The 25,570-nt window shown below is 46.7% G+C and overlaps 1 protein-coding gene across 3 annotated transcripts in view; it reads left to right on the top strand.

Moving 5' to 3' along the window:
- letm1 (leucine zipper-EF-hand containing transmembrane protein 1) overlaps positions 1-15,066 on the top strand; it is a 41,453-nt gene extending 26,387 nt beyond the window's left edge. For 2 of the 3 annotated variants that reach the window (XM_036962610.1, XM_036962609.1), the window contains exons 5-13: positions 310-447; positions 823-1,026; positions 1,825-1,944; positions 3,391-3,522; positions 3,843-4,076; positions 8,936-9,070; positions 9,239-9,432; positions 13,386-13,542; positions 13,662-15,066. In XM_036962610.1, the coding sequence (XP_036818505.1) occupies positions 310-447; positions 823-1,026; positions 1,825-1,944; positions 3,391-3,522; positions 3,843-4,076; positions 8,936-9,070; positions 9,239-9,432; positions 13,386-13,542; positions 13,662-13,802 (1,455 nt within the window). In that variant the 3' untranslated portion in view covers positions 13,803-15,066. The remainder of the gene's footprint in view (positions 1-309; positions 448-822; positions 1,027-1,824; positions 1,945-3,390; positions 3,523-3,842; positions 4,077-8,935; positions 9,071-9,238; positions 9,433-13,385; positions 13,543-13,661) is intronic. The other variant, XM_036962611.1, reaches the window with a different exon arrangement.
- The last annotated feature ends 10,504 nt before the right edge of the window (positions 15,067-25,570 follow it).

Below are 25,570 nucleotides of genomic sequence, written 5' to 3'. Positions count from 1 at the left end.
TGAGCATGGTGAAGTTATTAATTACACTTCGGATGGTGTATCAATACACCCAGTCACTACAAAGATAGAGCTAAAGATATACCCGAGCCCAGGTGTGTCCCATTTCACTGACAACCCTCCCGGCTCCGCCCACCAACATCCTATTAAGGAAAAGAAGAGCAAAGAGAGAATTCGTCAAGAGAAAGTGGGAGGGTCGTCACACCAGCCATAGCCTTCTTTCGGTTCCTCGCCACACCTCTGATCTCCCCTTTAATCTAGCCCTGCCGCTGACCTTAGCCCTCCCTGATCTAATGTGTGTGTGTGTTCCAGGAGGAGAGGCTGAAGACGGAGCTGCGTGTGAAGCTGGAGATGGCTAAGTTCCTCCAGGACACTGTAGAGGAGATCGCTCTGAGGAACAAGGTTGCCAAAGGAAACGTCACTGAGGAGTTCTCTACCTTCTTTCAGAAGGTACCATCCATCTATCGCTACAGTCAAAACGCCTCTGTCCCCTGTCTCCATAAAATCTGTCTCCCTGTCTCTGTCCCCCCCCATCTCGGTCTCTGTCCCCCCCGTGTCTCTGTTTCTGCCCCCCTGTCTCGGTCTCTGTTCCCCCTGTCTCTGTTCCCCCTGTCTCTGTTCCCCCTGTCTCTGTTCCCCCTGTCTCTGTTCCCCCTGTCTATGTTCCCCCTGTCTATGTTCCCCCTGTCTATGTTCCCCCTGTCTCTGTTCCCCCTGTCTCTGTTTTCCCTGTCTCTGTTTCTGCCCCCCTTGTTCCTCTGTCCCCAAATTTCTCCCTAACCTTCTCTGCCCCCTCCCCCTGTGTCTCGGTCTCTTCCCCTTTAGATCCGTGACTCAGGGGAGCGTCCCAGTAATGAGCAGATCATCAGGTTCTCTAAGCTGTTTGAGGATGAGTTGACTCTGGACAACCTGACTCGTCCTCAGCTGGTTGCTCTGTGTCGTCTGTTGGAGCTACAGTCTATAGGAACCAACAACTTCCTTCGCTTTCAACTCATCATGAAGCTACGAGCCATCCGCGCTGACGACAAGGTCTGTAACCCCTTACCTCTAACCCCTGACCTTTAACTCCTAACCCTTTCAACTCATCATGAAGCTATGAGCCATCCGCGCTGACGGCAAGGTCTGTAACCCCTGACCTCTAACCCCTAACCCTTTCAACTCATCATGAAGCTATGAGCCATCCGCGCTGACGGCAAGGTCTGTAACCCCTGACCTCTAACCCCTGACCTTTAACCCCTAACCCTTTCAACTCATCATGAAGCTATGAGCCATCCGCACTGACGGCAAGGTCTGTAACCCCTGACCTCTAACCCCTGACCTTTAACCACTAACCTTCCAACGTATACTTTTTTATTGAACCTTTATTTAACTAGGCAAGTCAAAAAATAAGTGTCTGTGTGATCATCCGTAATCTCTGACCCCTGACCTCTAGCTACGACCTTGGGCTCCCGAGTGGCGCAGCGGTCTAAGGCACTGCATCTCAGTGCTAGAAGCGTCACTACAGACCCTGGCTCGATTCCAGGCCGTATCACAACTGGCTGTGATTGGGAGTCCCTTAGGGCGACGCACAATTGGCCCAGAGTCATCCTGGTTAGTTAGTTGGCTGGGGTAGGCCATCATTGTAAAATAAGAGTTTGTCCTTAACTGACTTGCCTAGTTAAATAAAGGTTAAATGAAAAGTAAAATATGAGCTATCTGTGGTGACGACAAGGTCAGACATTAGACACCCTGACCTTTTAACCCTAATCACTCACCTGAATGAAGATAAATAATCTGTCGTCCGTGTTGAATCAATACTACTGAATACTGTTCTCTCTGTCAGTACAGTTGATAGCTGAAGAGGGGGTGGACACTCTGAGTGTGAATGAGCTCCAGGCAGCCTGTCGAGTCAGAGGGATGAGAGCTCTGGGAGTCACAGAGGAGAGGCTGAGAGAACAGCTCCAGCAGGTAAAAACCACCCATATTATTATATATTAACATATCAGTGTCCTAATGGTGGAGAGACTGAGACAGCCTACATTAAACCTACTAAACACTTTAACCAGAAGACTTCTTCACTGTGATTAGATGTAACCTGGTAAACCAGAAGACCTCTTCTTCACTGTGATTAGATGTAACCTGGTAAACCAGAAGACCTCTTCTTCACTGTGATTAGATGTAACCTGGTAAACCAGAAGACCTCTTCTTCACTGTGATTAGATGTAACCTGGTAAACCAGAAGAGCTCTTCTTCACTGTGATTAGATGTAACCTGGTAAACCAGAAGACCTCTTCTTCACTGTGATTAGATGTAACCTGGTAAACCAGAAGACCTCTTCTTCACTGTGATTAGATGTAACCTGGTAAACCAGAAGACCTCTTCTTCACTGTGATTAGATGTAACCTGGTAAACCAGAAGACCTCTTCTTCACTGTGATTAGATGTAACCCGGTAAACCAGAAGACTTCTTCTTCACTGTGATTAGATGTAACCTGGTAAACCAGAAGACCTCTTCTTCACTGTGATTAGATGTAACCCGGTAAACCAGAAGACTTCTTCTTCACTGTGATTAGATGTAACCTGGTAAACCAGAAGACCTCTTCTTCACTGTGATTAGATGTAACCTGGTAAACCAGAAGAGCTCTTCTTCACTGTGATTAGATGTAACCTGGTAAACCAGAAGAGCTCTTCTTCACTGTGATTAGATGTAACCTGGTAAACCAGAAGAGCTCTTCTTCACTGTGATTAGATGTAACCTGGTAAACCAGAAGACCTCTTCTTCACTGTGATTAGATGTAACCTGGTAAACCAGAAGACCTCTTCTTCACTGTGATTAGATGTAACCTGGTAAACCAGAAGACCTCTTCTTCACTGTGATTAGATGTAACCTGGTAAACCAGAAGACCTCTTCTTCACTGTGATTAGATGTAACCTGGTAAACCAGAAGACCTCTTCTTCACTGTGATTAGATGTAACCTGGTAAACCAGAAGACCTCTTCTTCGCTGTGATTAGATGTAACCCGGTAAACCAGAAGACCTCTTCTTCACTGTGATTAGATGTAACCTGGTAAACCAGAAGACCTCTTCTTCACTGTGATTAGATGTAACCCGGTAAACCAGAAGACTTCTTCTTCACTGTGATTAGATGTAACCTGGTAAACCAGAAGACCTCTTCTTCACTGTGATTAGATGTAACCTGGTAAACCAGAAGACCTCTTCTTCACTGTGATTAGATGTAACCTGGTAAACCAGAAGACCTCTTCTTCACTGTGATTAGATGTAACCTGGTAAACCAGAAGACCTCTTCTTCACTGTGATTAGATGTAACCCGGTAAACCAGAAGACTTCTTCTTCACTGTGATTAGATGTAACCTGGGGTAGTGAGTAGTAAGTTGTGTGTGTTCCTCTTCTCCAGTGGTTGGAGCTGCACCTGAACCAGCACATCCCCACCTCACTCCTCCTCCTCTCCAGAGCCATGTTCCTCCCGGATACTCTCTCTCCTGCAGACCAGCTCAAGACCACCCTGCAGAATCTGCCTGACATAGTGGTATGTATGAGTATAGTTCCACCTGGAAATACTGGTACAAACTATTTTATAGGGTTGGTATACTACCGTGGAATCAAGGTGTAGCGCCCTCCATTTCACAGAGGCCCAGGGTTAGAGGCCCAGGGTTAGAGGCCCAGGGTTAGAGGCCCAGGGTTAGAGGCCCAGGGTTAGAGGCCCAGGGTTAGAGGCCCAGGGTTAGAGGCCCAGGGTCAGTCTCTCTGACACGGTGTCGGGTTAGAGGTCAGGGTCTCTGACACGGTGTAGGGTTAGAGGTCAGTTAGAGGTTTATATGACTTGGTGGTGTCTCTCTCTCTCTCCAGGCTAAGGAGGCCCAGGTTAAGGTGGCTGAGATGGAGCTGTCCCAGGTGGACAACAAGACCAAGCTGGAAGCCACGCTGCAGGAGGAGGCAGCGATACGTCAGGATAACAAGGACCGAGAGATGGAGAGGCTGGCGGATGCAGCAGAGAGGACAGAAAACTCCCTCACTAGTGTGGACATGGCTGTACACTCAGAGACACTACGAGACACAGCGCCTGTCCTAGAGGGCATCAAGGTAACACACATGCACCCGTCCTAGAGGGCATCAAGGTAACACACAGGCACGTGTCCTAGAGGGCATCAGGGTAACACACAAGAACCTGTCCTAGAGGGCTTCAAGGTAACACACAGACACCTGTCCTAGAGGGCATCAGGGTAACACACAGACACCTGTCCTAGAGGGCATCAGGGTAACACACAAGAACCTGTCCTAGAGGGCTTCAAGGTAACACACAGACACCTGTCCTAGAGGGCATCAGGGTAACACACAAGAACCTGTCCTAGAGGGCTTCAAGGTAACACACAGACACCTGTCCTAGAGGGCATCAGGGTAACACACAGGCACGTGTCCTAGAGGGCATCAGGGTAACACACAGACCAACACCTGTCCAAGAGGGCATCAAGGTAACATACAGACCAACACCTGTCCTAGAGGGCATCAAGGTAACACACAGACCACACCTGTCCTAGAGGGCATCAAGGTTACACACAGACCACACCTGTCCTAGAGGGCATCAAGGTAACACGCAGACCAACACCTGTCCTAGAGGGCATCAAGATAACACGCAGACCAACACCTGTCCTAGAGGGCATCAAGGTCTTCAGGTGATTTGAATAGATTTCAGCATAATCATATTTTATACTGAACAAAAATATTTTAAAAACATGTAAAGTGTTGTTCCCATGTTTCATGAGCTGAAATAAAAAGATCCCAGCCATTTTCCACACGCACAAAAAGCTGATTTCTCTCAAATGTTGTGCACAAATTAGTTTACATCCCAGTTTGTGAGCATTTCTACTTTGCCAAGATAATCCATCCACCTGACAGGTGTGGCATATCAAGAAGCTGATTAAACAGCACGATCATTACACAGGTGCACCTTGTGCCGGGGACAATAAAAGACCACTCTATAATGTGCTGTTTTGTCACACAACACAATGCCACAGATGTCTCATGTTTTGAGGCAGTGTACAATTGGCATGCTGACTGCAGGAATGTCCACCAGAGCTGTTGCCAGATAATGTAATATTAATTTCTCTACCATAAGCCACCTCCAACATCATTTTAGAGAATTTGGCAGTACGTCCAACCGGCCTCACAACCGCAGACTCCCTATGCTGTTTCCTGAAGTCCACGATCATCTCCTTTGTTTTGTTAACGTTGAGTGTGAGGTTATTTTCCTGACACTACACTCCGAGGGCCCTCACCTCCCTGTAGGCTCTCTCGTCGTTGTTGGTAATCAAGCCTACCACTGTAGTGTCGTCTGCAAACTTGATAATTTGAGTTGTAGGCGTGCATGGCCACGCAGGTGAACAGGGAGTACAGGAGAGGGCTAAGAACGCACCCTTGTGGGGCCCCAGTGTTGAGGATTAGTGGGGTGGAGATGTTGTTACCCACCCTCACCACCTGGGTGTTGGCCCGTCAGGAAGTCCAGGACCCAGTTGCACAGGGTGGGGTCGAGACCCAGGTCTCCATGTTGGCACGTCTGCCTCTATGTTGGCACGTCTGCCTCTATGTTGGCACGTCTGCCTCTATGTTGGCACGTCTGCCTCTATGTTGGCACGTCTGCCTCTATGTTGGCACGTCTGCCTCTACGTTGGCACGTCTGTTAGAGACAGCTGGTTCTCCTCCCATCCATGCTTGTCCTCGCACCTCCACCCTCCCCTACACTAGTACACCACCACCACCCTCCCCTACACTAGTACACCACCACCCTCCCCTACACTAGTACACCACCACCCTCCCCTACACTAGTACACCTCCACCCTCCCCTACACTAGTACACCTCCACCCTCCCCTACACTAGTACACCTCCACCCTCCCCTACACTAGTACACCACCACCACCCTCCCCTACACTAGTACACCTCCACCCTCCCCTACACTAGTACACCACCACCACCCTCCCCTACACTAGTACACCACCACCCTCCCCTACACTAGTACACCTCCACCCTCCCCTACACTAGTACACCTCCACCCTCCCCTACACTAGTACACCACCACCACCCTCCCCTACACTAGTACACCTCCACCCTCCCCTACACTAGTACACCACCACCACCCTCCCCTACACTAGTACACCACCACCCTCCCCTACACTAGTACACCACCACCCTCCCCTACACTAGTACACCTCCACCCTCCCCTACACTAGTACACCTCCACCCTCCCCTACACTAGTACACCACCACCACCCTCCCCTACACTAGTACACCTCCACCCTCCCCTACACTAGTACACCACCACCACCCTCCCCTACACTAGTACACCACCACCCTCCCCTACACTAGTACACCTCCACCCTCCCCTACACTAGTACACCTCCACCCTCCCCTACACTAGTACACCACCACCACCCTCCCCTACACTAGTACACCTCCACCCTCCCCTACACTAGTACACCTCCACCCTCCCCTACACAAGTACACCTCCACCCTCCCCTACACTAGTACACCTCCTCCACCCTCCCCTACACTAGTACACCACCTCCACCCTCCCCTACACTAGTGCACCACCTCCACCCTCCCCTACACTAGTACACCACCTCCACCCTACACTAGTACACCACCTCCACCCTACACTAGTACACCACCTCCACCCTACACTAGTACACCTCCACCCTCCCCTAGTACACCTCCACCCTCCCCTAGTACACCTCCACCCTCCCCTACACTAGTACACCTCCACCCTCCCCTACACTAGTACACCACCAGCCTCCCCTACACTAGTACACCACCACCCTCCCCTACACTAGTACACCTCCACCCTCCCCTACACTAGTACACCTTCACCCTCCCCTACACTAGTACACCTCCACCCTCCCCTACACTAGTACACCTCCACCCTCCCCTACACTAGTACACCTTCACCCTCCCCTACACTAGTACACCTCCACCCTCCCCTACACTAGTACACCTTCACCCTCCCCTACACTAGTACACCTCCACCCTCCCCTACACTAGTACACCTCCACCCTCCCCTACACTAGTACACCACCACCCTCCCCTAGTACACCTCCACCCTCCCCTACACTAGTACACCTCCACCCTCCCCTACACTAGTACACCTCCAGCCTCCCCTACACTAGTACACCACCACCCTCCCCTACACTAGTACACCACCACCACCCTCCCCTACACTAGTACACCACCACCAGCCTCCCCTATACTAGTACACCACCACCAGCCTCCCCTACACTAGTACACCACCACCAGCCTCCCCTATACTAGTACACCACCACCAGCCTCCCCTACACTAGTACACCACCACCAGCCTCCCCTACACTAGTACACCACCACCAGCCTCCCCTATACTAGTACACCACCACCAGCCTCCCCTATACTAGTACACCACCACCAGCCTCCCCTATACTAGTACACCACCACCAGCCTCCCCTACACTAGTACACCACCACCAGCCTCCCCTACACTAGTACACCACCACCAGCCTCCCCTATACTAGTACACCACCACCAGCCTCCCCTACACTAGTACACCACCACCAGCCTCCCCTACACTAGTACACCACCACCAGCCTCCCCTATACTAGTACACCTCCACCCTCCCCTACACTAGTACACCACCACCAGCCTCCCCTACACTAGTACACCACCACCAGCCTCCCCTACACTAGTACACCACCACCAGCCTCCCCTATACTAGTACACCACCACCAGCCTCCCCTACACTAGTACACCACCACCAGCCTCCCCTATACTAGTACACCACCACCAGCCTCCCCTACACTAGTACACCACCACCAGCCTCCCCTACACTAGTACACCACCACCAGCCTCCCCTATACTAGTACACCACCACCAGCCTCCCCTATACTAGTACACCACCACCAGCCTCCCCTACACTAGTACACCACCACCAGCCTCCCCTACACGAGTACACCACCACCAGCCTCCCCTATACTAGTACACCACCACCAGCCTCCCCTACACTAGTACACCACCACCAGCCTCCCCTACACTAGTACACCACCACCAGCCTCCCCTACACTAGTACACCACCACCAGCCTCCCCTATACTAGTACACCTCCACCCTCCCCTACACTAGTACACCACCACCAGCCTCCCCTACACTAGTACACCACCACCAGCCTCCCCTACACTAGTACACCACCACCAGCCTCCCCTATACTAGTACACCACCACCAGCCTCCCCTATACTAGTACACCACCACCAGCCTCCCCTACACTAGTACACCTCCACCAGCCTGTACCGTTGACACCAGGCAGGATGGGTCCCTGGACTCATGCTGCTAATGACAAATCCTGACTCTGCCATGAGGCAACTGAGATTCATCAGACCAGGTGATGTTTTTCCACTCCTCAGTTGTCCAGTGTTGGTGGTCGCGTGCCCACTGGAGACACTTCTTGTTGTTAGCTGAGTGTAACCCGGTGTGGTCGTCTGATGCCCATCCATGACAAGGATCGACGGGTTGTGTTCAGAGATGCTGTTCTTCCGTTCTCCTTGGTCCTCCATCATCGTTTCCCCCACAGGACTGCTGTTGACTGTTTGTCACACCGTTCTCTGTAAACCCTAGACACTTGTGTGTGAAAAGCCCAGGAGGCTGGCTGTTTGAGTCGCTTTGGTCAGTCATTTTGCCCATTCTAACTTTCATTGGAACAGTAACTGAATGCCTTCATGCCTGTCTGCCTGCTTTATATAGCAAGACACGGCCACGTGACTCACTGTCAGTAGGGGTGAACGGGGTGTGTTACCTAATAAACTGGTCATTGAGTGTCTGTTGTCCTGTTCCAAACTGTATAATAGTATATATTGTCCTGTACCCTGCTGTATAATCTAGTATATATTGTCCTGTACCAAACTGTATAATCTAGTATCTATTGTTCCCTACAGGGAGAGGAGATCACTAAGGAAGAGATAGACATGTTGAGTGATGCATGTACCCAGCTGAAGGAACAGAAGAAGTTACTTACTCTGGAAAAGGAGGAGCTAGAGGACCTGAAAGATGACGTGCAGGAGTACAGCGAGGTAAGGTGTGATCTCATCACTGACGGGGGGTCGGGTGGGATCTCATCACTGACGGGGGGTCGGGTGGGATCTCATCACTGACGGGGGGTCGGGTGGGATCTCATCACTGACGGGGGGTCGGGTGGGATCTCGTCACTACTGACGGGGGATGTGTGTGTTTTTGTCCAGGACCTAAAGGAGATAAAGAAGGAGTTATCTAAGACTGGCCAGGAGAAGGCCGTGCAGGAGAGTAAGGCCTCTCAGCGGCTCTCTAAGAGGGTCAACAGGATGATCAGTAGGATAGGCAAGATCATCACAGAGCTGGAGCAGGACAAGGTGGTCCTCGACGGACAGATGGACAGACCATCCACTCCTCCTATTGGGTAAGACAATCCATGTTAACAGAACATGCAAGTCGAGGATGCAACAATGTGTAAAGCAATGAGTCTGATGCAACAGATCAGAACCTTTAGTTTAAAATGTTGATAAACCATTTTTTCTTCATAGTATAAACGCAGCAATACGCACAAGGCAGTAGGATACGCGCCAACACTGTTGTCAAAAGCCAGCGGTTTCATGTGAAGGGGATGAAAATATCAGTTAGAAATTTAGAAAGAGGGGAGATCTAATATGCAACAACTAGCATGAGATGCTCATAGCCTGGTTCCTCTCTAGGTTTCTTCCTATGTTTTTCCTAGCCACGGTGCTTCTACACCTGTATTGTTTGGGGTTTTAGGCTGGGTTTCTGTACAGCACTTTGATATATCAGCTGATGTAAGAAGGGCTATATAAATACATTTGATTTGATTTAATATGACTAGGATTATAATTAACTGGCACGGGATGCTAATATGACTAGGATTATCATTAACTAGCATGGGATGCTAATATGATGCCTTGTGTGCCCTGTGTCGTTTTCATTTTGTTTGTACAGCTTGCTTGGCCCATTGTGTCCAGTCACTCTGGTTCACACTGACCGTGTGCAATGCAATAATCATCCAATCTTTCTCCTTCTCTGTCGCGGATGCCATAGTTGCCCATAGTTTGAAGATGTAATCCGGAGACAGAAGTTTTATACAACAGCCTTGTTCTCTTTTCCACTCCCTCTGCATTTGTAATCAATCGGCAGAATTCTATTTATCTCCTTATCATACTCTGCTTCCACCAGGCATTCTACTGATTTCAAAACATGGTCAACTTCTTCCGCGACAACAACGCTATTGATCGTTGTTTCTTCCCAATCGCTGTCATCGGAAGATGGTTACATGAAAATGCTTTTACCTTAATCAGGGATTTCCTCATCGTCTGAATAATGTTCAGTCGGAGAGAGTCAGCGTGGCACGATCATCCTCCAGGAAGTAGTCCATCACAACCTTTTGTCCCTCTGATCTTTGTCGACAGCGTCTGATAAATTCAGGGCAGCATTGTTGTTGAGAGCAGTAGCATCACTTTGCATTTCTCCACGGTTAACGTTACATCTTTCAAAAAAGCTGCGGTAGCAAGTATCCACACTTACTGAGAACAGCTCATGTTATAGACAGAAGTATGTTACATGGCAGACCAATCCGAACTCATGTCTCGGTATTTCCATCCATTATCTCAGCCAATCATGGCTAGCGGGAAAGTTCCTGTCTAAACCAACCAGGCTCGTAACTTAACAATTGTATTCGTATTTACATATGACATACAAGTTTGTTATTAAGGCACTTGAAAGTTCACATGTCCCAGAAGGCATTTCTGCAACAAAAAGTTAATATGCCTCTCCTGTGAAGTAGTGACGTCCATCATACCTTACTGAAACGAGTCACAAATAAGTTACATAACGAATATACACACACCAATTTAATTCTGTTCAATTATGCAAATTAACCGAGACTAAGCATGACAGGTCAAATGTATTTACATCAATGACGAGGCTAAATAATAATGTTTTATTCCCTTACCGGACAACTGGCCGGTGCAGATTTTATCGGCTTTCCTATAAAAAGAAAATAGCGTCCAAAAGCTGGCTAATACCGGCTAACTGAAACCCTGCTTGGTGGCACAGTTTACTGTTCCATCTGAACGGGTCCATTCATTTCCCTGGGGTGGGGCTTTATACTGGTCTCCATTCACTGGGGTGGGGCTTTATACTGGTCTCCAATTCACTGGGGTGGGGCTTTATACTGGTCTCCAATTCACTGGGGTGGGGCTTTATACTGGTCTCCAATTCACTGGGGTGGGGCTTTATACTGGTCTCCAATTCACTGGGGTGGGGCTTTATACTGGTCTCCAATTCACTGGGGTGGGGCTTTATACTGGTCTCCAATTCACTGGGGTGGGGCTTTATACTGGTCTCCATTCACTGGGGTGGGGCTTTATACTGGTCTCCATTCACTGGGGTGGGGCTTTATACTGGTCTCCATTCGCTGGGGTGGGGCTTTATACTGGTCTCCATTCGCTGGGGTGGGGCTTTATACTGGTCTCCATTCACTGGGGTGGGGCTTTATACTGGTCTCCATTCGCTGGGGTGGGGCTTTATACTAGATTATGTTAGAGAGCTCTTCATAATAGCAGCTCCTGTGACAGCATGGGCAGCGCCAATAAGGGCTGTCTCCATTTTAAAATAGTGTATTTCCTTTAAGGAGAAGCATGGGGTATTTTAGTACGTCTCTGTTCTTTGACCTTTTAAAGTCATTCTTCATTTGGAATGGCAAACATCCATCATCACTATGTTGTTATTGATGGTGTCTGTTCTAATGTAGACTTCCTGAGAAGCCAGTCTGGGTTAGAGTTAAACCTAACCCTTATTCATCAGTATGGTGTCTGTTCTAATGGGGACTTCCTGAGAAGCCAGTCTGGGTTAGAGTTAACCCTAACCCTTATTCATCAGTATGGTGTCTGTTCTAATGTAGACTTCCTTGGAAGCCAGTCTGGGTTAGAGTTAACCCTAACCCTTATTCATCAGTACCCTAACCCTTATTCAAGCAGACAGACTAAAATAGTTTTACCATTCTGACACTGAGGCCTTCCCAAAACAAGAAATCTTGATAATTTTCTAGGATCAGATGCTAACACATTTTAAATTGTTCTTACTATTCCGATTATTCATTGAGAAATATGGAGTTGCTAAAAGTTAAGCTAAATGTTGGTAAAAGCTGCGACCTCATTTATCTACGGCTTGTCAGACGTTAACAATGTGTTGGAGTTTCAACCATTTAGTCCATCAAACTACACTGGAAAGGCTTCATTTGCAATGACACCCGCCTCTTTAAGAGCGACCCGCAAATCTGCTCCCCAAATAATATGGATCTTTTTTTAGCTCTGGTAAAATGTTTTAGTTTTGAACAGTTTGGGCTACAGAGGAGTGGTTTTCTCTATTGTAAAGGTGCAACCATGGACACGAAGCCACTCTGTTTGTTTCTAGAGCAGAGGCTGTGGTATAGCTAAGCCCAGAGCCATATATTAAGAAATAAATGACTAAACCCTATCAGACTTAGTTGTGATAACTGTTTTTATAGACAAAAGTAAAATGATACAAATGACTTTGCTGGTGATGCGCACCCCTCAGGTGATGACAACAGCCTGAGCACACTGGACTGGAACCAACTATACAGATGGAACCATGTGTAACCATTGAATGTGTTATCTGACCAACTCTAGTGCTCCCAAGTCAACTTCACATGTTTATAAGTGAGGGTTCAAAAAATTAGTCAAGATTAGGAAAAGTTTTGCAGCACACCTGAGAGTTCCTCAAGCAGCACACCTGAGAGTTCCTCAAGCAGCACACCTGAGAGTTCCTCAAGCAGCACACCTCAAGATAAATTTTACTGGTCACATACACACGTTTAGCAGATGTTATTGTGGGTGTAGTGAAATGCTTGTGTTCCTAGCTCCAACATTGCAGAAAAATCTAACAATTTCACAACAATAGACACCAATCTAAATGAATGGAATGTGTGCTGCACCGGTTGAGAACCACTAGTATAGTCCATATGTCATTTAAACTGTTGCTATATAGTGACTATTGCATAAACACCTCAACATTATTTAAGGGTACTGCTTTTTTTATTCACAATAATGATAACTCTCATTTGCTAAATTAAAGATCACAATCATTTTCTAGATATGATTTTTCGTAAAAGATGCAATTCCTAGGAAAGGCTTTTTAATATTTTTAAATTTTAGCTTGTTCTTCATTGCACTTCACTGATAAAATATTCCCTAAAATGTAATTTGGTTTGATCTGATTGGTGTGCTCTGATCTGGGACTTTTGATCCTGCATGGCAACAGCGTTGGCTCCTCCTCCCCCACCATGTGACCTGTGTGAGCCAGTAACATGCCTCCTGTATGTAGCCTTCTGTTTACCTTTAGGGAGAACCTGATCAGTATCAACGAGCTCATCACTGTCATGAGGCAGATCCAGAACATTCCAGAGCACAAGCTGCAGAGCATCGCTGACGCTCTCGATGACAACAAGGACGGGAAGATCGACATTGATGATGTCATCAAGGTATGTGTTGGGACCTCTGGCTGTGTCTTCTCAGCCAATCAGCTGAATGAAAGACAGACAGGCGGTGACAACAAATGAACGCTAACCCAATGTGTGTCTCGTTGTGTGTGTTATTCTAGTTGGTGGAGTTGATTGACAAGGAGGACATTGACATCAACACCAGCCAGGTAGCAGAAATCATGGTGATGCTGCAGAAGGAGGAGAAGCTGCAAGAGAAGGAGAAGGCCCAGAAGGAGCAGGCTGCTAAGTTAAATAACTAGCCCACAGAAGAGGCTCTGCTTGGGGGAGGAAACCGCCTCCGAGATGACGTAACTGGAGCTCATCTCTGGACCCCAGACCTCCGTATACCCTGACCAGTCGACCGGCACCATGAGCTACCACCCACCCACTCTAAACAGTTTCTTCCAATAGAATTAGAGGCTTACTTTTTGTTCAGAAATTTGTTTCAGAAAGGCTTTTGTGCCCTTATGAACATTATTTCAACCTATCCCAAAGTACCCAAAAATTATACTCAAACAACATAGTCTTAGAAACAAATGATGTTTCTGGGACCCAAGCTATCTATCTAATGGTAGTACTGGGACCCAAGCTATCTAATGGTAGTACTGGGACCCAAGCTATCTATCTAATGGTAGTACTGGGACCCAAGCTATCTAATGGTAGTACTGGGACCCAAGCTATCTAATGGTAGTACTGGGACCCAAGCTATCTATCTAATGGTAGTACTGGGACCCAAGCTATCTAATGGTAGTACTGGGACCCAAGCTATCTATCTAATGGTAGTACTGGGACCCAAGCTATCTAATGGTAGTACTGGGACCCAAGCTATCTATCTAATGGTAGTACTGGGACCCAAGCTATCTAATGGTAGTACTGGGACCCAAGCTATCTAATGGTAGTACTGGGACCCAAGCTATCTATCTAATGGTAGTACTGGGACCCAAGCTATCTAATGGTAGTACTGGGACCCAAGCTATCTATCTAATGGTAGTACTGGGACCCAAGCTATCTATCTAATGGTAGCACTGGGACCCAAGCTATCTAATGGTAGCACTGGGACTCAAGCTATCTAATGCTAGTACTGGGACCCAAGCTATCTAATGCTAGTACTGGGACCCAAGCTATCTAGTGCTAGTACTGGGACCCAAGCTATCTAGTGCTAGTACTGGGACCCAAGCTATCTCATGGTAGTACTTGGTTAGATATGCTTTATCTCAGCCATGTGTGAAACTCATTCCAGGGAGGGGCGAATGTCTGGGTTTCCGCTCCACACTTGTACTATTTAATAAGGAACTCACCTCACCTGGGTGTCTAGGTCTTAATTGAAAGGAAAAACCAAAAACCTGCAGACACTCGACCTTAGGTGGAATGAGTTTGACACCCCTGATCTAGGCCTTCAACAGGTACGTAATAAGGCCGAGGCAACACTGATAGGAGACCCTGTTATATCATATCTCACAGCTACAGTTTACAAAACATTAAGGACACCATCCTGATATGGCGTTCCACCCCCTTTAGCTCTCAGAACAGCCTCAATTTGGCACGGCATGGACTCTACAAGGTGTCGAAAGCGTTCCACAGGGATGCTGGCCGTTGTTGACTCCAAGGCTTCCCACAATTGTGTCAATTCGTCTGCATGTCCTTTGGGTGGTGGACCAATCTTGATACACGCGTGAAACTCAGCAGCGTTGCGGTTCTTGACACAAACCGGTGCGTCTGGCACCTTACTACCGTACCCCGTTCAAAGACACCTACTACCATACCCCGTTCAAAGACACCTACTACCATACCCCGTTCAAAGGCACCTACTACCGTACCCCGTTCAAAGACACCTACTACCATACCCCGTTCAAAGACACCTACTACCATACCCCGTTCAAAGGCACCTACTACCGTACCCCGTTCAAAGACACCTACTACCATACCCCGCTCAAAGACACCTACTACCATACCCCGTTCAAAGACACCTACTACCATACCCCGTTCAAAGGCACCTACTACCGTACCCCGTTCAAAGGCACCTACTACCGTACCCCGTTCAAAGACACCTACTACCATACCCCGCTCAAAGACACCTACTACCATACCCCGTTCAAAGACACCTACTACCATACCCCGTTCAAAGGCACCTACTACCATACCCCGTTCAAAGGTACCAACTACCATACCCCGTTCAGACACCTACTACCATACCCCGTTCAGACACCTACTACCATACCCCGTTCAAAGGTACCTACTACCATACCCCGTTCAGGCACCTACTACCATACCCCGTTCAGACACCTACTACCATACCCCGTTCAGACACCTACTACCATACCCCGTTCAAAGGTACCTACTACCATACCCTGTTCAAAGGTACCTACTACCATACCCCGTTCAGGCACCTACTACCATACCCCGTTCAGACACCTACTACCATACCCCGTTCAGACACCTACTACCATACCCCGTTCAAAGGTACCTACCACCATACCCTGTTCAAAGACACCTACTACCATACCCCGTTCAGACACCTACTACCATACCCCGTTCAAAGACACCTACTACCATACCCCGTTCAGACACCTACTACCATACCCCGTTCAGACACCTACTACCATACTCCGTTCAAAGACACCTACTACCATACCCCGTTCAGACACCTACTACCATACCCCGTTCAAAGACACCTACTACCATACCCCGTTCAAAGGCACCTACTACCATACCCCGTTCAGACACCTACTACCATACCCCGTTCAGACACCTACTACCATACCCCGTTCAAAGACACCTACTACCATACCCCGTTCAAAGACACCTACTACCATACCCCGTTCAGACACCTACTACCATACCCCGTTCAAAGGTACCTACTACCATACCCTGTTCAAAGACACCTACTACCATACCCCGTTCAAAGACACCTACTACCATACCCTGTTCAAAGGTACCTACTACCATACCCCGTTCAAAGACACCTACTACCATACCCTGTTCAAAGACACCTACTACCATACCCCGTTCAGACACCTACTACCATACCCCGTTCAAAGACACCTACTACCATACCCCGTTCAGACACCTACTACCATACCCCGTTCAAAGGTACCTACTACCATACCCTGTTCAAAGACACCTACTACCATACCCCGTTCAAAGACACCTACTACCATACCCCGTTCAAAGACACCTACTACCATACCCCGTTCAAAGACACCTACTACCATACCCTGTTCAAAGGTACCTACTACCATACCCTGTTCAAAGACACCTACTACCATACCCCGTTCAAAGACACCTACTACCATACCCCGTTCAGACACCTACTACCATACCCCGTTCAAAGGTACCTACTACCATACCCCGTTCAGACACCTACTACCATACCCCGTTCAAAGACACCTACTACCATACCCCGTTCAGACACCTACCACCATACCCCGTTCAGACACCTACCACCATACCCCGTTCAGACACCTACTACCATACCCCGTTCAAAGGCACCTACTACCATACCCCGTTCAGACACCTACCACCATACCCCGTTCAGACACCTACCACCATACCCCGTTCAGACACCTACTACCATACCCCGTTCAAAGGCACCTACTACCATACCCCGTTCAGACACCTACCACCATACCCCGTTCAGACACCTACTACCATACCCCGTTCAGACACCTACTACCATACCCCGTTCAGACACCTACCACCATACCCCGTTCAGACACCTACCACCATACCCCGTTCAGACACCTACTACCATACCCCGTTCAAAGGCACCTACTACCATACCCCGTTCAGACACCTACCACCATACCCCGTTCAGACACCTACTACCATACCCCGTTCAAAGGCACCTACTACCATACCCCGTTCAGACACCTACTACCATACCCCGTTCAAAGGCACCTACTACCATACCCTGTTCAGACACCTACTACCATACCCCGTTCAAAGGTACCTACTACCATACCCCGTTCAAAGACACCTACTACCATACCCCGTTCAGACACCTACCACCATACCCCGTTCAGACACCTACTACCATACCCCGTTCAAAGGCACCTACTACCATACCCCGTTCAGACACCTACCACCATACCCCGTTCAGACACCTACTACCATACCCCGTTCAGACACCTACTACCATACCCCGTTCAGACACCTACCACCATACCCCGTTCAGACACCTACCACCATACCCCGTTCAGACACCTACCACCATACCCCGTTCAGACACCTACTACCATACCCCGTTCAAAGGCACCTACTACCATACCCTGTTCAAAGGCACCTACTACCATACCCCGTTCAGACACCTACCACCATACCCCGTTCAGACACCTACTACCATACCCTGTTCAGACACCTACTACCATACCCCGTTCAGACACCTACCACCATACCCCGTTCAGACACCTACCACCATACCCCGTTCAGACACCTACTACCATACCCCGTTCAGACACCTACTACCATACCCCGTTCAAAGGCACCTACTACCATACCCCGTTCAAAGGCACCTACTACCATACCCTGTTCAAAGGCACCTACTACCATACCCCGTTCAGACACCTACTACCATACCCCGTTCAGACACCTACTACCATACCCCGTTCAAAGACACCTACTACCATACCCTGTTCAAAGGCACCTACTACCATACCCTGTTCAAAGGTACCTACTACCATACCCTGTTCAAAGACACCTACTACCATACCCCGTTCAAAGACACCTACTACCATACCCCGTTCAGACACCTACTACCATACCCCGTTCAGACACCTACTACCATACCCCGTTCAAAGACACCTACTACCATACCCCGTTCAAAGACACCTACTACCATACCCCGTTCAAAGACACCTACTACCATACCCCGTTCAAAGGCACCTACTACCATACCCCGTTCAAAGGCACCTACTACCATACCCCGTTCAGACACCTACCACCATACCCCGTTCAGACACCTACCACCATACCCCGTTCAGACACCTACTACCATACCCCGTTCAAAGACACTTAAATATTTTGTCTTGCCCATTCACCCTCTGAATGGCACACACATACACAAGGCTTAAAAGTCCTTCTTAAACCCGTCTCCTCCCCTTCATCTACACTGATTGAAGTGGATTTAACAAGTGACATCAACAAGGGATCATAGCTTTTACCTGGTCAGTCTGTCATGGAAAGAGCAGGTGTTCCTAATGTTTTGTACATTCAGTGTATATAGCCATACTTTACAACCTGTATAATGGCTCTGGTTTGAGATGAACCAGCTTGCCTTCTATTCATTCAACCATCAAAGGAATGATTCGTTCTACAAGATCACTCCTCGACTTTGCACACTAAATCTCATTCATTTATTCCACTCGGCCCAATTTGCTTTTGATTTATCTTTATTTCGTTTTTTTTTTTTAGCTCCTGATGTTAATACGTGTAAACTGAGTTGTTGCTATTTATTGTGTTGAATGTAACATAAAGATGTAGGTAATGCATTCTAGAGGCTTTAGGGTTCGTCACCAAAGGGACCCCATTACTTATAGGATCCATAGGAGTTTATGACCTGTCAAAGTTCTACTGTAGACTATAGCTGATGTTAGGAGAGACAGATCTGCCCGGTCTCTCTCTTTGACCAGAACCTTATCATTTTCAAACCCATTCTAACTGACTAAAGAAGCAATCAAATGTAATGAAATCAATAATCGGTTGTGTTGAGCTGCATGGAGCACAGGGTGAGTCTGACCAATCAGCATCTTGGCCTTGAATAGAACCAGACATTACGGATACTGTCAAAGATGTATTGTTGTTTTTGATGAATATATGATGTTCTGTCCACTTTGACTTGAGTACTTGACTTTGTCTGTTACTAAATCCACGGAGGTGTGTAGAGAGTTACTTTGGTTGAGTTGTATTGGACATCAGAAGGTATGTCTGTCTGATACATCTGTCTGATTTCAGAACCTTCCTTATTTCTGAGCTCTAGGCAGAGAAGTGTACGAGCCTGTTGCTGGTTCGGAGGGCTAGGGTGAGAAGGATATTGAGATGTTACCTTTAATCCATTCCTTGAATACATTGGGGTTTGCTGTGACGCTGGAGGGTTGGCTGTCGTCTGATATATGATCAGCTCACACTAGGAATGGGCGGTATCCATATTTTCATATCAGACCGTCCTCTTATCCCGGGATTTACAGTATTACCGGTTTAGTACACAAGTGGGCACCAAAAAAATCCCATTGGGTGTCTTATTAGTAGAATGCTAACAAAATTAGCACAAGTAATGGCATGGAGGCTGCTACCTAAATATGCTAACGAGCGCAGACAAAAATAAGTTAATTGCAAAGACAGGCAGTCCAGCGCATATAATTCTACGTATATAGGTAGGCACTACTGAATGTAATTTTTGGTGAGTTTGTACATTTACAAGTGCATGTGAACGAGAGACATTGTGCAAATGAACAGTACTGACTCTGGAGCACCATGTCTATATGCTGTGTCTGTGTGGAGTCTGGAGTCCTTGGGGCAACGGGCCTGCCTGCTCTGCTTAGAAGGTGGGGGTGGAGCAGACGAGAGGAGAAAAAATGAAAGGAAATCAAGAGAGGGCAGCTGTACAGAACTGATCCAAAGGGCTTTGACGACTTAATCATGGCAGAAAGCGAACACAATAGGATGCCCCCCTTACCTTATTAATTTAGCCACTTAGATAGCTAGCAAGTTAATTCAGCATTTTTCAATCAGGAAAAATAGAAAATGCATTAGAAATATCTTTCTGAGTTTTGTAAACACATTCCTAAAATGCTTCTTATTGTCATTTCTGCTCGGCATCAGACTAATTTTGTGCTTCAGTTGCACTTCTAAACTCATAATTCAGGACCAGGCCTTCTATCAGCAGGCAACGCTCTGACTGATACCTTCTATCCACAGTCTGCGCTCTGACTGATACCTTCTATCAGCAGGCAGCGCTCTGGCTGATACCTTCTATCAGCAGGCAGCGCTCTGGCTGATACCATCTATCAACAGGCAGCGCTCTGACTGATACCTTCTATCAGCAGGCAGCGCTCTGACTGATACCTTCTATCAGCAGGCAGCGCTCTGACTGATACCGTCTATCAGCAGGCAGCGCTCTGACTGATACCTTCTATCAGCAGGCAGCGCTCTGACTGATACCTTCTATCAGCAGTGAGCGCTCTGACTGATACCTTCTATCAGCAGGCAGCGCTCTGGGTCAGCTGTTCTGGGGGACTATGGTAGCTTCATAATGTAAAATAATGTGACTGGGTCAGCTGTTCTGGGGGACTATGGTAACTTCATAATGTAAAATAATGTGACTGGGTCAGCTGTTCTGGGGGACTATGGTAAGCTTCATAATGTAAAATGTGTGAGATGAAATGAAGAATGCGATCTGCTTTATCTCTTAATGTATTGCACAAGTTGGCTACAGTTATTTACTTTAAAACAATCTACAAATATTAAAATGTATTGGAAAAACTTCAAAGAAATAGTTTCAGATATGTACAGTGCCTTGCGAAAGTATTCGGCCCCCTTGAACTTTGCGACCTTTTGCCACATTTCAGGCTTCAAACATAAAGATATAAAACTGTATTTTTTTGTGAAGAATCAACAAGTGGGACACAATCATGAAGTGGAACGACATTTATTGGATATTTCAAACTTTTTTAACAAATCAAATACTGAAAAATTGGGCGTGCAAAATTATTCAGCCCCCTTAAGTTAATACTTTGTAGCGCCACCTTTTGCTGCGATTACAGCTGTAAGTCGCTTGGGGTATGTCTCTATCAGTTTTGCACATCGAGAGACTGAAATTTTTTCCCATTCCTCCTTGCAAAACAGCTCGAGCTCATTGAGGTTGGATGGAGAGCATTTGTGAACAGCAGTTTTCAGTTCTTTCCACAGATTCTCGATTGGATTCAGGTCTGGGCTTTGACTTGGCCATTCTAACACCTGGATATGTTTATTTTTGAACCATTCCATTGTAGATTTTGCTTTATGTTTTGGATCATTGTCTTGTTGGAAGACAAATCTCCGTCCCAGTCTCAGGTCTTTTGCAGACCCCATCAGGTTTTCTTCCAGAATGGTCCTGTATTTGGCTCCATCCATCTTCCCATCAATTTTAACCATCTTCCCTGTCCCTGCTGAAGAAAAGCAGGCCCAAACCATGATGCTGCCACCACCATGTTTGACAGTGGGGATGGTGTGTTCAGCTGTGTTGCTTTTACGCCAAACATAACGTTTTGCATTGTTGACAAAAAGTTCAATTTTGGTTTCATCTGACCAGAGCACCTTCTTCCACATGTTTGGTGTGTCTCCCAGGTGGCTTGTGGCAAACTTTAAACAACACTTTTTATGGATATCTTTAAGAAATGGCTTTCTTCTTACCACTCTTCCATAAAGGCCAGATTTGTGCAATATACGACTGATTGTTGTCCTATGGACAGAGTCTCCCACCTCAGCTGTAGATCTCTGCAGTTCATCCAGAGTGATCATGGGCCTCTTGGCTGCATCTCTGATCAGTCTTCTCCTTGTATGAGCTGAAAGTTTAGAGGGACGGCCAGGTCTTGGTAGATTTGCAGTGGTCTGATACTCCTTCCATTTCAATATTATCGCTTGCACAGTGCTCCTTGGGATGTTTAAAGCTTGGGAAATCGTTTTGTATCCAAATCCGGCTTTAAACTTCTTCACAACAGTATCTCGGACCTGCCTGGTGTGTTCCTTGTCCTTCATGATGCTCTCTGCGCTTTTAACGGACCTCTGAGACTATCACAGTGCAGGTGCATTTATACGGAGACTTGATTACACACAGGTGGATTGTATTTATCATCATTAGTCATTTAGGTCAACATTGGATCATTCAGAGATCCTCACTGAACTTCTGGAGAGAGTTGAAAATAAAGGGGCTGAATAATTTTGCACGCCCAATTTTTCAGTTTTTGATTCTTCACAAAAAAAATACAGTTTTATATCTTTATGTTTGAAGCCTGAAATGTGGCAAAAGGTCGCAAAGTTCAAGGGGGCCGAATACTTCTGCAAGGCACTGTATATACACGGTATACCGCCAAAGCCTAGTTCAGGAGGAGTCTTCAACCACTAGTGAAGAGGAAGGTGTAGAGGAGGAGTCAATTGCACACAAGGTCCAACCAAAATTTGACTTGTGCTTTTAACCCAACTCCTGGAAGAGACACATTCTATATACAGGTATTGGAGAGGTGCTGGGGCTACACTGTGCGTCCAGGGAGCTGCTGTTGTGGGGGGTTAAGTGCCTTGCTCAAGGGCACAATGGCAGGTAGTGGCATCTAGGATTTGATACCAGCAACCTTCCAGCTGACTTCCCGACAGATTCTTCTGGTCGGTCCGGGATTGAAACTGGCAACCCTCCGGCTGCTGGCTGGCCTCTAACCACAAGGGGGAAATTATTTCATGGAGTTTGTAATTGCACTATAGTCTATTAGTCCAATAATCAAATCCATGTTTGTTGTCCATGTGGACTCAGGGCGTATCTGACTGTGTACCCTGGTTCTGCGATACTAGAGAAGACAATATTTGAAGCAATAAGTAATTCATAGTTTTTATTGGAGAAAAATTAAGTGTACGATATGCTTTTTTTTGAGAGAGAGAGCGTACATTGTAATAGCTAATTTATCATCTGATGAAATGCTATTTTAGTGGATAGTGTTTCAGATTGGGATTGTTTTTAAAGTTGAAGTCATCTGCACATCTAGAGGCTGGTGGGCATCATGTTAGGGTGAGTAACTTTCCCTCCTGACTGGCAGCATGTTAGGGTGAGTAACTATCCCTCCTGACTGGCAGCATGTTAGGGTGAGTAACTATCCATCCTGTCTGGCAGCATGTTAGGGTGAGTAACTATCCCTCCTGACTGGCAGCATGTTAGGGTGAGTAACTATCCCTCCTGACTGGCAGCATGTTAGGGTGAGTAACTATCCATCCTGACTGGCAGCATGTTAGGGTGAGTAACTATCTGGCAGCATGTTAGGGTGAGTAACTATCCCTCCTGACTGGCAGCATGTTAGGGTGAGTAACTTTCCCTCCTGACTGGCAGCATGTTAGGGTGAGTAACTATCCCTCCTGACTGGCATCATGTTAGGGTGAGTAACTATCCCTCCTGACTGGCAGCATGTTAGGGTGAGTAACTATCTGGCAGCATGTTAGGGTGAGTAACTATCCCTCCTGACTGGCAGCATGTTAGGGTGAGTAACTATCCCTCCTGACTGGCAGCATGTTAGGGTGAGTAACTATCCCTCCTGACTGGCAGCATGTTAGGGTGAGTAACTATCCCATCCTGACTTGCAGCATGTTAGGGTGAGTAACTATCTGGCAGCATGTTAGGGTGAGTAACTATCCCTCCTGACTGGCAGCATGTTAGGGTGAGTAACTATCCATCCTGACTGGCAGCATGTTAGGGTGAGTAACTATCTGGCAGCATGTTAGGGTGAGTAACTATCCCTCCTGACTGGCAGCATGTTAGGGTGAGTAACTATCCCTCCTGACTGGCAGCATGTTAGGGTGAGTAACTATCCCTCCTGACTGGCAGCATGTTAGGGTGAGTAACTATCCCTCCTGACTGGCAGCATGTTAGGGTGAGTAACTATCCCATCCTGACTTGCAGCAGGCTAGCAGTAACCTATAGTAACCTATAAATTGTATAGCATCAGATTGGCAGTATGATTCAGGAGGACCGGGACAACAGACAGAACTGACTCCAATCTAAGTTCTAGAAGAGAATTCTGCAGTAGTTCTTTTGAAGTCTGTTCTACACTTCTATCTATACTGTAGAAGGCTAGTTACTAGAGCTCGGTTCGTATCATATATGATATTATGCACTGCTATTGTTTTATGTTTTTAATGACCATCGCACCAAACTCTGGTTAGAGGATTAAATTAGGTTTGAGAGGCAAGACGTTGCAGTATAATGACATTCACTACTTAAAATGTTAATGAAAATGAATCCAATGTTCGTAATAACCTGTGCTTATATTGAAGATATTGTATAATTCTGTTTATTTAATGTTTATTTAATCAAACTGAAAAGTTGAATAACATTTTGAACATGATTCAGATGACTTGGTAGCGATAGTTTACTTCAACATTAGTCCAAATCAGAGCTTTTATGTCATAAATCAAATCTTTATGTAAATAATTAACTTTTACATAAAATGGCACAAGTGTTTGAATAAACTTTGGTTGATCCTGAATGATTGTGTTCATTTTTTGTTTATTTTTTATTTCTCATGCAAGCGTCATGGAATGATCCTTCACAATGCTTATACAATAACCCTAACCACCCCTACCCCCAACCATAACCTTAACCCCCAACACCAACCATAACCTTAACCCATAACCTTAACCACCCCAACCTTAACCCCTAACCCCTATCCCTCCTGCCTTACCAGCAGTTGTGGAAAAATAACTCAATTGTCTTACTTGAGGAAAGTAGAGATACTGTCCCTTAATAGAAAAGGTCTCCAGTAGACATAAAGACATTGTCCCTTTAATAGAAAAGGTCTCCAGTAGACATAGACATTGTCCCTTAATAGAAAAGGTCTCCAGGTGACATAGACATTGTCCCTTTAATAGAAAAGGTCTCCAGTAGACATAAAGACACTGTCCCTTAATAGAAAAGGTCTCCAGTAGACATAGACATTGTCCCTTTAATAGAAAAGGTCTCCAGTAGACATAGACACTGTCCCTTAATAGAAAAGGTCTCCAGTAGACATAGACATTGTCCCTTAATAGAAAAGGTCTCCAGTAGACATAGACACTGTCCCTTAATAGAAAAGGTCTCCAGTAGACATAAAGACATTGTCCCTTAATAGAAAAGGTCTCCAGTAGACATAGACATTGTCCCTTAATAGAAAAGGTCTCCAGTAGACATAAAGACATTGTCCCTTAATAGAAAAGGTCTCCAGTAGACATAAAGACATTGTCCCTTAATAGAAAAGGTCTCCAGTAGACATAGACACTGTCCCTTAATAGAAAATGTATCCAGTAGACATAAAGACACTGT

Source organism: Oncorhynchus mykiss, chromosome 25 (genome assembly GCF_013265735.2).
Source record: "Oncorhynchus mykiss isolate Arlee chromosome 25, USDA_OmykA_1.1, whole genome shotgun sequence".
In the NCBI taxonomy this organism is placed as follows: domain Eukaryota; kingdom Metazoa; phylum Chordata; class Actinopteri; order Salmoniformes; family Salmonidae; genus Oncorhynchus; species Oncorhynchus mykiss.
The sequence above is the reverse complement of the archived record's forward strand: the minus strand, read 5'-3'. Positions and strand labels throughout refer to the sequence as shown.